Source organism: Panulirus ornatus, chromosome 63 (genome assembly GCF_036320965.1).
Source record: "Panulirus ornatus isolate Po-2019 chromosome 63, ASM3632096v1, whole genome shotgun sequence".
Taxonomy (NCBI): domain Eukaryota; kingdom Metazoa; phylum Arthropoda; class Malacostraca; order Decapoda; family Palinuridae; genus Panulirus; species Panulirus ornatus.
This window is the reverse complement of record NC_092286.1, coordinates 17448464-17462044: the sequence shown is the minus strand read 5'-3', so window position 1 is coordinate 17462044 and position 13581 is coordinate 17448464. Positions and strand designations below refer to the sequence as shown.

General features: G+C 39.6%; 1 protein-coding gene across 1 annotated transcript in view; it reads left to right on the top strand.

Annotated features, from left to right (window-relative positions):
• Positions 1 to 13581, top strand: part of LOC139746033 (kelch domain-containing protein 10-like) — a 75561-nt gene that overhangs the window by 15148 nt on the left and 46832 nt on the right. The window contains exon 3 of the mRNA XM_071656845.1: positions 6494 to 6733. Coding sequence (XP_071512946.1) covers positions 6494 to 6733 — 240 coding nt within the window. The remainder of the gene's footprint in view (positions 1 to 6493; positions 6734 to 13581) is intronic.

Sequence of the window (13581 nt, the reverse complement as noted above, 5' to 3'; positions counted from 1 at the left end):
TCTCAGGTGAAGATTGTAGTAGTAGTGTGTGTGTGTGTGTGTGTGTGTGTGTGTGTGTGTGTGTGTGTGTGTGTGTGTGTGTGTGTGTGTGTGTGTGTGTGTGTGTGCGCGCTTACCTATTTGTAATACATAGGAAGAGAGTTTTACGCTATTAGGGATCAATCTCTTGATCTTTCTTCACTGTTATAAAACATTTTAAGCTTCTTCATGTTTAGTCATTCAATTTACTCCATTCATCCACTACTTACAATATAGAACTATTTCTCTACAACTTTTCTTACGAATATATTGCTTAAATTTATTCAGTAGGCTCTGGTTGTTATGTCCTTGCATCTTCCAGGGAACTGTTCACAATTGACATCATCAAACAGGTTTAAAAGCATCAAGGTTGTGACCAGGCCACAGCTTTCACTCTTCTTTCTCCCATTGTGACCTTATCTAAGGCCTCTAACCATTCTCTATAACTCACCTCTCTCAGTTTTGGTACCATCTCCCTTTCCTTCCACTTGACCTTCTGTATTCCTCTGTGCTCCTTTTAGATACAGTGTGCAAACTTGAGAACATTCTCTTGTTTAGGCCTAAATCAGTATGTCCCTAGCTTGCTAAATGTTCACTAATCTTTGTCCTTAAGCGGTACTTTAGTATTTGAGTGAGCAACTAAGAAGGACTTGATTAGGGCCTCAGTTGCCCGTGCCGTCTCAGCCAACATGAAGAGACATTTTGTCTCCATTATTCTTCCAATCTGGGACCGGAAACAGATCGGGAACGAGGCTGACTACCTCGTCTCCCCCACAGATTCCTGCGGTCCACCTTCTGCTACATGACATTCACATAGAGGCTTTGTTTTGTTGTGTTCTGTCATTACATTATTCCTACTGACGATGAATTTCACCGATTATATATCAGACAAATTATGAGTTTGTTTAGGCCCCCTGGAAGGATAACGCAGTTCTCTTCCTTTTTCATTTTTACATGACCTAGGCAATTATCCACAAAGGTATTCAGAGAGAATTTACCAAACCCTCTGGCAAGGTCATTTACACAGCTCAAGAAGCGCGATAGTCCTAAAACACACATAGAAAGCACACCACAAGTGATTTCAGCCCTATCTTTGAGGCTTCCCTTGACAATCATCGGTTGTTCCCTTTCACGAAGATGACCTTCCATCCATTGAGGTAGCCTCCTTTGAATCCTGCCTGAAGATTCAGCATCTTCACCAAGCTCCTGTGCGGTATAGAGTCAAATTCTTCCTGGCAGTGCACATACAGACATTCTACCCAGCCCTCCTTTTCATACACATTCATGACGTTCATTACACATGATCTCTACTCCCTACAACTATGCCGTCTCTCACTTATATTGTTTCTGCTCGACAGGAAGTCGTTCATATCTCTTTCTCATAATCTTTTCCGTTATTCTATAGACTACATACGTCAAACATACAGCCTTTGGTGTATATATATATATATATATATATATATATATATATATATATATATATATATATATATATATATATATATATATATATATATATATATTATCCCTGGGAATAGGGGAGAAAGAATACTTCCCACGAATTCCTCACGTGTCGTAGAAGGCGACTAAAGAGGACGGTAGCGAGGGGCTAGAAACCCTCCCCTCCTTGTATTTTAACTTTCTAAAAGGTGAAACAGAAGTAGAAGTCACGCGGGGAGCGCTCATCCTCCACGAAGGCTCAGATTGGGGTGTCTAGATGTGTGTGGATGTAACCAAGATGAGAAAAAAGGAGAGATAGGTAGTATGTTTGAGGAAAGGAGCCTGGATGTTTTGGCTCTGAGTGAAACGAAGCTCAAGGGTAAAGGGGAAGAGTGGTTTGGGAATGTCTTGGGAGTAAAGTCAGGGGTTAGTGAGAGGACAAGAGCAAGGGAAGGAGTAGCACTACTCCTGAAACAGGAATTGTGGGAGTATGTGATAGAGTGTAAAGAATGTCTTGGGAGTAACGTCAGGGGTTAGTGAGAGGACAACAGCAAGGAAAGGAGTAGCACTACTCATGAAACATGAGTGGTGGGAGTATGTGATAGAGTGTAAGAAAGTAAACTCTAGATTCATATGGGTAAAACTGAAAGTGGATGGAGAGAGATGGGTGATTATTGGTGCATATGCACCTGGGCATGAGAAGAAAGATCATGAGAGGCAAGTGTTTTGGGAGCAGCTGAGTGAGTGTGTTAATAGTTTTGATGCACGAGACCAGGTTATAGTGATGGGTGATTTGAATGCAAAGGTGAGTAATGTGGCAGTTGAGGGAATAATTGGTGTACATGGGGTGCTCAGTGTTGTAAATGGAACTGGTGAAGAGCTTGTAGATTAATGTGCTGAAAAATGACTGATGATTGGGGATATCTGGTTTAAAAAGAGAGATATAGATAAGAATACGTATGTAAGTAGGAGAGATGGCCGGAGAGTGTTACTGGATTACGTGATAATTGATAGGCACGCGAAGGGGACGCTTTTGGATGTTAATGTGTTGATAGGTCCAACTGGAGGGATGTCTGATCATTATCTTGTGGAGGCGAAGGTGAAGATTTGTAGAGGTTTTCAGGAAAGAAGAGAGAATGTTGGGGTGAAGAGAGTGGTGAGAGTAGGTGAGCTTGGGAAGGAGACTTGTGTGAGGAAGTACCAGGAGTGAGTGAGTACAGAATGCAAAAAGGTAAGAAAAAAGGACGTAAGGGGAGTGGGGGAGGAATGAGATGTATTTAGGGAAGCAGTGATTGCTTGAGCAACAGATGCTTGTGGCATGAGAAACGTGGGAGGTGGGTTGATTAGAAAGGGTAGTGAGTGGTGGGATGAAGAAGTAAGATTATTAGTGAAAGAGAAGAGAGAGGCTTTTGGAGGATTTTTACAGGGAAATAATGCAAATGACTGAGAGATGAATAAAAGAAAGAGGCAGGAGATCAAGCGAAAGGTGCAATAGGTGAAAAAGACGGCAAATGAGAGTGGGTTTGAGGGACTATCATTACATTTTAGGGAGAATAATACGATGTTTTGGAAGGAGGTAAATAAAGTAGGTAAGACAAAGGAACAAATGGGAACATCAGTGAAGGGGCTAATGGGAGAGGTGATAACAAATAGTGGTGATGTGAGAAGGAGATGGAGTAAGTATTTTGAAGGTTTGTTGAATGTGCTTGATGATAGAGTGGCAGATATATCGTGTTTTGGTCGAGGTGGTGTGCAAAGTAAGAGGGTTAGGGAAAATGATTTCGTAAACAGAGAAGAGGTAGTAAAAGCTTTGTGGAAGATGAAAGCCGGCAAGGCAGCAGTTTTGGATAGCATTGCTGTGGAATCTATAAAAAAGGGGGTGACTGTATTGTTGAGTGGTTGGTAAAGTTATCTAATGTATGTACGACTCATGGAGAGGTGCCTGAAGATTGACGAAATGCTTCCAAAGGGGAAAAAAGTAAGTGCTCAAATTCTAGAGGTATAAGTTTCTTGAGTAATCCTGGGAGATTATATGGGAGGTTATTGATTGAGAGGGTGAAGGCATGCACAGAGCATCAGACTGGGGAAGAGCAGTGTGGTTTCAGAAGTGGTAGAGGATGTGTGGATCAGGTGTTTGCTTTGAAGAATGTATGTGAGAAATACTTAGAAAAGCAAATGGATTTGTATGTAGCATTTATGGATCTGGAGAAGCCATACGATAGAGTTGATAGATATGCCCTGTGGAAGGTATTAAGAACATATTGTGTGGGAGGCAAGTTGTTAGAAGTAGTGAAAAGCCGCCTTGCCGGCTCTCATCTTCTGCAGAGCTTTTACTACCTCTTCTCTGTTTACCAAATCATTTTCCCTAACCCTTTCACTTTGCACACCACCTCGACCAAAACACCCTACATCCGCCACTCTATTATCAAACACATTCAACAAACCTTCAAAATACTCACTCCAGTTCCTCACATCACCACTACTTGTTACCACCTCCCCATTAGCCCCCTTCACTGATGTTCCCATTTGTTCTCTTGTCTTACGCCCTTTTTTACCTCCTTCCAAATCGTCTTTTTATTCTCCCTAAAATCTAATGAGAATCTCTCTCTCCAGTTCCCATTTGCCCTCTTCTTCGCCTCTTGTACTTGCTCGCGACCTCCTGCCTCTTTCTTTTATACATCTCCCACTCATTTGCATTATTTCCCTGCAAAGCTCGTCCAAATGCCTCTCTCTTCTCTTTCAATGATAATCTTACTTCTTCATCCCACCGCTTACTACTCTTTCTGATCTGCCCACCTCCCACGCTTCTTATGCCACAAGCATCTTTTGCGCAAGCCATCACTCCTTCCCTAAATACATCCTATCCCTTCCCCACTCCCCTTACGTCCTTTGTTCTCACCTTTTTCCATTCTGTACTCAGTCTCTCCTGGTACTTCCTCACACAAGTCTCCTCCCAAGCTCACTTACTCTCATCACTCTCTTCACCCCAACATTCTCTCTTCTTTTCTGAAAACCTCTGCAAATCTTCACCTTCGCCTCCACAAGATAATGATCAGACATTCCTCAGTTGCACCTCTCAGCACATTAACATTCAAAGGTCTCTCTTTCGCGCGCCTATCAATTAACACGTAATCCAATAACGCTCTCTGGCCATCTCTCCGACTTACATACGTATACTTATGCATATCTCTCTTTTTAAACCAGGTATTCCCAATCACCAGTCCTTTTTCAGCACATAAATCTATAAGCTCTTCATCGTTTCCATTTACAACACTGAACGCCCCACGTACACAAATTATTCCCTCAAATGCCACATTACTCAACTTTGCATTCAAATCACCAATCACTGTAACCCGGTCTCGTGCATCAAAACTACTAGCATACTCACTCAGCTGCTCCCAAAACACTTGCCTCTCATGATATTTCTTCTCATGCCCAGGTGCATATGCACCAATAATCACCCATCTCTCTCATTCCACTTTCAGTTTTACCCATATCAAATTAGAGTTTACTTTCTTACACTCTATCACATACTCCCACAACTCCTGTTTCAGGAGTAGTGCTACTCCTTCCCTTGCTCTTGTCCTCTCACTAACCCCTGACTTTATCCCAAGACATTCCCAAACCACTCTTCCCCTTTACCCTTGAGCTTCGTTTCACTCAGAGCCAAAACATCCAGGTTGCTTTCCTCAAACATACTCCCCATCTCTCCTTTTTTCTCATGTTGGTTACATCCACACACATTTAGAAACCCCAATCTGAGCCTTTGAGGAGGATGAGCACTCCCCGCGTGACTCCTTCTTCTGTTTCCCCGTTTAGAAAGTTAAAATACAAGGAGGGGAGGGTTTCTAGCCCCCTCGCTCCCGTCCCCTTTAGTCGCCTTCTACGACACGTGAGGAACGCGTGGGAAGTATTCTTTCTCCCCTATCGCCAGGGATATGTATACATATATATATATATATATATATATATATATATATATATATATATATATATATATATATATATATATATATATATATATATATATATAATATATATATATATATATATATATATATATATATATATATATATATATATATATATATATATATAATATATATATATATATATATATATATATATATATATATATAATATATATATATATATATATATATATATATATATATATATGGGTATGTTTGAAGGAATAGTAGTTCCAACAATGTTGTATGGTTGCGAGGCGTGGGCTATGGATAGAGTTGTGCGCAGGAGGATGGATGTGCTGGAAATGAGATGTTTGAGGACAATGTGTGGTGTGAGGTGGTTTGATCGAGTAAGTAACGTAAGGGTAAGAGAGATGTGTGGAAATAAAAAGAGCGTGGTTGAGAGAGCAGAAGAGGGTGTTTTGAAATGGTTTGGGCACATGGAGAGAATGAGTGAGGAAAGATTGACCAAGAGGATATATGTGTCGGATTTGGAGGGAACGAGGAGAAGAGGGAGACCAAATTGGAGGTGGAAAGATGGAGTGAAAAGGATTTTGTGTGATCGGGGCCTGAACATGCAGGAGGGTGAAAGGAGGGCAAGGAATAGAGTGAATTGGAGCGATGTGGTATACAGGGGTTGACGTGCTGTCGGTGGATTGAATCAAGGCATGTGAAGCGTCCGGGGTAAACCATGGAAAGCTGTGTAGGTATGTATATTTGCGTGTGTGGACGTGTGTGTGTACATGTGTATGGGGGGGGTTGGGCCATTTCTTTCGTCTGTTTCCTTGCGCTACCTCGCAAACGCGGGAGACAGCGACAAAGTATAAAAAAAAAAAAAAAAAAAATATATATATATATATATATATATATATATATATATATATATATATATATATATATATATATAGTAGTAGGTTTGCCGGTTTCATTCTGAGGGTTACAACCATTCTGTACTGACTGCTCACCATACGTAGTGAAGTATATCAAGTTATATGAAGAAAGTAACAGATTATCTATTGAATCATTATAATCAAAGACTAATTTTCTTACACTTTCCTTTGCAGGCTTGGCGGCTTAACTTATCGACGTGTGAGTGGGAACAACTGTCGGACGAGACCTCCACGCCCGTCGCCAGTGTTTCCCACTGCCTTGCCTCCTATGGCCAGGACCTGCTTTTGCTCGGGGGCACTAATTTCCCGTTTGGCAGCGTCCTCAGCTGTGAGGTGGAGGCGTGCGATACCAAGACAGGAGAGTGGAGGACCTTGCAGACCACGGGAGTGACGCCGCCAAAACTCTACGGTCAAGTAAGGGTCTTCGCACGTTATGCTATTAGATAACAGCTACATTTTGGTATGCTATCAGTCCAATGAGCACGACGGTACGATTCTTGAGCACGACGGTACGACAACCCTTGAGCACCTCGGTACGATTCTAACGGTATGACGACCTGACCCAAATACACTCGTCGTTAAAAGAATTACTGCTGTCATCGAAGGGTTGTGCTTTAGGGGTTAATATCAAGTGTATCCTGTTCTCGACTGCCTCTTTCATCTAGTTATTCTTATTTAAGATTTGTAGCTCGATACTGAGAGATGTGATCTCTCTGTTTATATAGATTTCACACTGCTGTTTGAAGTTTCGGCCGTGGTATGTCAGGCAACGTAAAGGAGTAAAATATGGTGGAAATATTATTACCACCATATGAAATGATAGAGCCTTGATAACAAGTATTCTAGAACTGGTTAGCGTATCTGATCATGAAACATTTAAGGGTCGCCTCGGGTATATATATATATATATATATATATATATATATATATATATATATATATATATATATATATATATATATATATATATATATATATATATATATATTCCTATGAGTCGACGGGGAAAATGAAAGACGATAACTTCTCAAGTGCACTTTCGTGTAACAATTGCATCATCAGGGGTGACACAAGGGAGAAATATAAGTCAGTTGATATACAACGAAGAAACGTAGCTAGGACGCCATTTGGTAAACATGCGATTGTCTAAGTCAGACAACGAGCGTATCATAAAGTTATCATGTGGACAAGAAGGTGAATTGTTTACAAAGTTTATCAACAGTAAAGTTATGTAATTTGTATAGACCTTCACTAACATTAACATTATAATTCTTTGTGTTTTTTAATAACAGAAGATTCAATGATACTTCTCGTGGTCATAGATTTCAACGATCATAGATTTCAACGTGATTAAACAAGACATGTGATTCTTGCCTAGTTCTTATACTATATTAATGTTGCTTTAGTATAACATAAAGATCCTTACCAGTCTGCCCAACATAAAACTTATCACAATTTCTACATGGCACTTTATGCGATGTATATATATAAATACACACACATATATATATATATATATATATATATATATATATATATATATATATATATATATATATATATATATATATATATATATATATATATACATTTATATATATATATATATATTTTTTTTTTTTGATTTGTCGCTGTCTCCCGCGTTTGCGAGGTAGCGCAAAGAAACAGACGAAAGAAATGGCCCAACCCACCCCCATACACATGTATATACATACGTCCACACACGCAAATATACATACCTACACAGCTTTCTATGGTTTACCCCAGACGCTTCATATGCCTTGATTCAATCCACTGACAGCACGTCAACCCCGGTATACCACATCGCTCCAATTCACTCTATTCCTTGCCCTCCTTTCACCCTCCTGCATGTTCAGGCCCCGATCACACAAAATCTTTTTCACTCCATCTTTCCACCTCCAATTTGGTCTCCCTCTTCTCCTCGTTCCCTCCACCTCCGACACATATATCCTCTTGGTCAATCTTTCCTCACTCATTCTCTCCATGTGCTCTAACCATTTCAAAACACCCTCTTCTGCTCTCTCAACCACGCTCTTTTTATTTCCACACATCTCTCTTACCCTTACGTTACTTACTCGATCAAACCACCTCACACCACACATTGTCCTCAAACATCTCATTTCCAGCATATCCATCCTCCTGCGCACAACTCTATCCATAGCCCACGCCTCGCAACCATACAACATTGTTGGAACCACTATTCCTTCAAACATACCCATTTTTGCTTTCCGAGATAATGTTCTCGACTTCCACACATTCTTCAAGGCTCCCAGAATTTTCGCCCCCTCCCCCACCCTATGATCCACTTCCGCTTCCATGGTTCCATCCGCTGTCAGATCCACTCCCAGATATCTAAAACACTTCACTTCCTCCAGTTTTTCTCCATTCAAACTCACCTCCCAATATATATATATATATATATATATATATATATATATATATATATATATATATATATATATATATATATATATGTATATATGTATATATATATATATATATATATATATATATATATATATATATATATATATATATATATATATATATATATATATATATATCGCCACCTCGCCACACATGGAATAACATCCCCCTCCCCCCTCATGTATGCGAGGTAGCGCTAGGAAAAGACAACAAAGGCCCCATTCGTTCACACTCAGTCTCTAGCTGTCATGTAATAATGCACCGAAACCACAGCTCCCTTTCCACATCCAGGCCCCCACAGAACTTTCCATGGTTTACCTCAGACGCTTCACATGCCCTGGTTCAATCCATTGACAGCACGTCGACCCCGGTATACCACATCTTTCCAATTCACTCTATTCCTTGCCCTCCTTTCACCCTCCTGCATGTTCAGGCCCCGATCACACAAAATCTTTTTCACTCCATCTTTCCACCTCCAATTTGGTCTCCCACTTCTCGTTCCCTCCACCTCTGACACATATATCCTCTTGGTCAATCTTTCCTCACTCATTCTCTCCATGTGACCAAACCATTTCAAAACACCCTCTTCTGCTCTCTCAACCACACTCTTTTTATTTCCACACATCTTTCTTACCCTTACATTACTTACTCGATCAAACCACCTCACACCACATATTGTCCTCAAACATCTCATTTCCAGCACATCCACCCTCCTGCTCACAACTCTATCCATAGCCCACGCCTCGCAGCCATACAACATTGTTGGAACCACTATTCCTTCAAACATAGCCATTTTCGCTTTCCGAGATAATGTTCTCGACTTCCACACATTCTTCAAGGCTCCCAGGATTTTCGCCTCCTCCCCCTACCCTATGATTCACTTTCACTTCCATGGTTCCATCCGCTGCCAGATCCACTCCCAGATATCTATAACACTTTACTTCCTTCAGTTTTTGTCCATTCAAACTTACCTCCCAATTGACTTGACCCTCAACCCTACTGTACCTAATAACCTTGCTCTTATTCACATTTACTCTTAACTTCTTTCTTTCACACACTTTACCAAACTCAGTCACCAGCTTCTGCATTTGCTCACATGAATCAGCCACCAGCGCTGTATCATCAGCGAACAACAACTGACTCACTTCCCAAGCTCTCTCATCCACAACTGACTGCATACTTGCCCCTCTTTCCAAAACTCTTGTATTCACCTCCCTAACAACCCCATCCATAAATAAATTAAACAACCATGGAGACATCACACACCCCTGCCGCAAACGTATATTCACTGAGAACCAATCACTTTCATTCTCCCATTTTTTTTTTTTTTTTTTTTTTTGCAACGTGTAGTCTTAAGACTTCAACAAAACATCTTAATCCACCCTGTTATATCCCTTCTCCAGATCCATAAATGCCACATACAAAACCATATGTTTCTGTGAGTATTTCTTACACACATTCTTCAAAGCAAACACCTGATCCACACATCCTCCACCACTTCGGAATCCACACTGCTCCTCCCCAATCTGATGCTCTGTGCATGGCTTTACCCTCTTAAACAATACCTTCCAATACAATTTTCCAGGAATACTCAGCAAACTTATGCCTCTGTAGTTTGAACACTCACCTTTATCCCCTTTGTCTTTGTACAATGACACTATACTTCCATTCCACTAATCCTTAGGCAATTCGTCATGATCCACACACACAGTGAGTATCCTTACCAACAAATCAACAACAGTGTCACCCCGTTTCTTAATAGATTCAACTGCAATACCATTCAAACCTACCGCCTTGCCCGATTCCATCTTTCGCAAGGCTTTCACCACATCTTCTCTCTTCACCGAACCACTCTCCCTGATTCTCACTTCGCACACCACGTTGACCAAAACACAATTCATCTGCCACTCTATCAACAAACACATTCAACAAACCTTCATAATACTCACTCCATCGCCTCCTCACTTCATTACTACCTGTTATCACTTTCCCCCTTGCCCAATTCACCGGTGTTCCCATTGTTATCTTGTCTCACGCACGTTATTTACCTCCTTCCAAAGCATCTTTTTACTCTCCCTAAAGTTTAATGATACTCTCTCAGCCCCAACTCTCATTTGCCCTTTTTTCAACCCATGCACCTTCCTCTTGACCTACTGCCACTTTCTCTTATACATCTCCCGGTCATTTACCCTCCTTCCTTACAAGTATGGTTAATGAGATGGCCTTGATCAGGGCCTCATTTGCTCGTGGCGTCTCGGCTAATATAAAAAACATACTCAATTCGAGTTAAGACATTTGCTCTCTTCCCACTTGATCATGATAGAGCACTTGACATCTCCGATGATTAGCTTTACAAAGAATGCAATAATTTGATAACTGCATTTCATAACATGACTAAAAGGATCTGTATGTCAAAGGTTATGAGGAACTGTTTTCATATTCGTAACTCATACTGGATGGTGCAATAGTTATTCTGTTTTGAAGTAAGGTCTGAGTTGCTCTCACACGACGCATTTCACTCTATTAATGTTTTGTCAATATGAAATGTATATATATACATATATATATATATATATATATATATATATATATATATATATATATATATATATATATATATGTATGTATATATATTTTTTTTTTTTTTTTTTTTTTTTTTTTTTATACTTTGTCGCTGTCTCCCGCGTTTGCGAGGTAGCGCAAGGAAACAGACGAAAGAAATGGCCCAACCCCCCCATACAGCTTCTGCAGTTTCTCACATGAATCCGCCACCAGCGCTGTATCATCAGCGAACAACAACTGACTCACTTCCCAAGCTCTCTCATCCCCAACAGACTTCATACTTGCCCCTCTTTCCAAAACTCTTGCATTTACCTCCCTAACAACCCCATCCATAAACAAATTAAACAACCATGGAGACATCACACACCCCTGCCGCAAACCTACATTCACTGAGAACCAATCACTTTCCTCTCTTCCTACACGTACACATGCCTTACATCCTCGATAAAAACTTTTCACTGCTTCTAACATATATATATATATATATATATATATATATATATATATATATATATATATATATATATATATGTATGTATATATATATATATATATATATATATATATATATATATATATATATATATATATATATATATATACCTAAAAAAAAGTATCTTCTTGGCCTCTCCTGAAATACAACACCGCAGGGAGTGGACCTTACCCTCCAAAGCACGACACTTCGATCCTCCAGAACGATAACCGGACCTGTAATCCCTGTTCTCAGGCCAAAGGCTACGCAGACATACCCAAGGGTCGTATCGTCGTGGTCAAGAGGTTGAAAGTATTCAGTGGAACATTTTATTCCAATCCAACGGCAGGCTCAAGCAGGAGGGAGGTTGGTTGATGAGTTGGTCGTTTGGGCTATCATCTGCCAAGTCTCATAAAGGCCATCAACATCTGATTATAAACACAAATGAAAAGATTAAACATCTTAAGTTAGTTCATTCCTAAGACGATTATAAAACTCTCACTGCAGGCATGTACCCTGAATAACAATCTGACGTTAAGAACTTCGCAATAACACGGTCACTACGCATGCGTGACTCGACATCTCGTTATATATAGGGCGACTGGATGTCTGTCATTCGATCTGTTTATTGCTATTGTTCACTGGAGCCACATTCTGAATTGTATTCTTGAAGAAATTAATTCTTTGAATTGGAAGTATCGTATTGCAATGACGGAGTTCTGAGAAGAATGAAAAAAGAAATAGAACGCGAAGCAATTTCCCGATTACCAACGACTGATCAGAGTTTCTAGAGCCAATCTTTAAAGTTCTAATTCAATCAACGTCGCAATATAACAGTATAACAGTTGTATATATATATATATATATATATATATATATATATATATATATATATATATATATATATATATATATATATATATGATGTTTTGTCGCTGTCTCCCACGTTAGTGAGGTAGCGCAAGGAAACAGACCAAAGCATGGTCAAACCCATATATATATACATACGTATATATACACACACGCATACACACGCATGTATACATACCTATACATTTCAAAGTATACATACATATACATACAGAGATATATATATATATATATATATATATATATATATATATATATATATATATATATATATATATATATATATATATATATATATATATATATATATATACATGTACATATTCATACTTGCTGCATTCATCCATTCCCGTCGACACATGAAAGAGAGAGAGAGAGAGAGAGAGAGAGAGAGAGAGAGAGAGAGAGAGAGAGAGAGAGAGAGAGAGAGAGTTGGGTGATGGGTGATATGAATACAAAGATGAGTAATGTGGCAGTTGAGGGTATAATTGGCGTGCATGGAATGTTCAGTGTTATAAATGGAAATGGTGAAGAGCTTGTAGATTTGTGTGCTAAAAAAGGACTGGTGAGTGGGAACACCTGGTTTCAAAAGAGACATATACATAAGTATGCGTACATTAGTAGGAGAGAGTACATAAGTAGGAGAGATGGACAGAGAACATTATTGGATTACGCGTTAATTGATAGGCGTGAGAAAGAGAAACTTTTGGATATTGATGTTCTGAGAGAGGCAACTGGAGGGATGGCTGATCATTATCCTGTGGAGACGAAGGTGAAGATTTATAGAGGTTTTCGGAAAAGAAGAGAAAATGATGGGGTGAAGAGAGTGGTGAGAGTAAGTGAGCTTCGAAAGGTGACTTATGTGAGGAAGTACCAGGAGAGATTGAGTCCAGAATGGAAAATGGTTAGA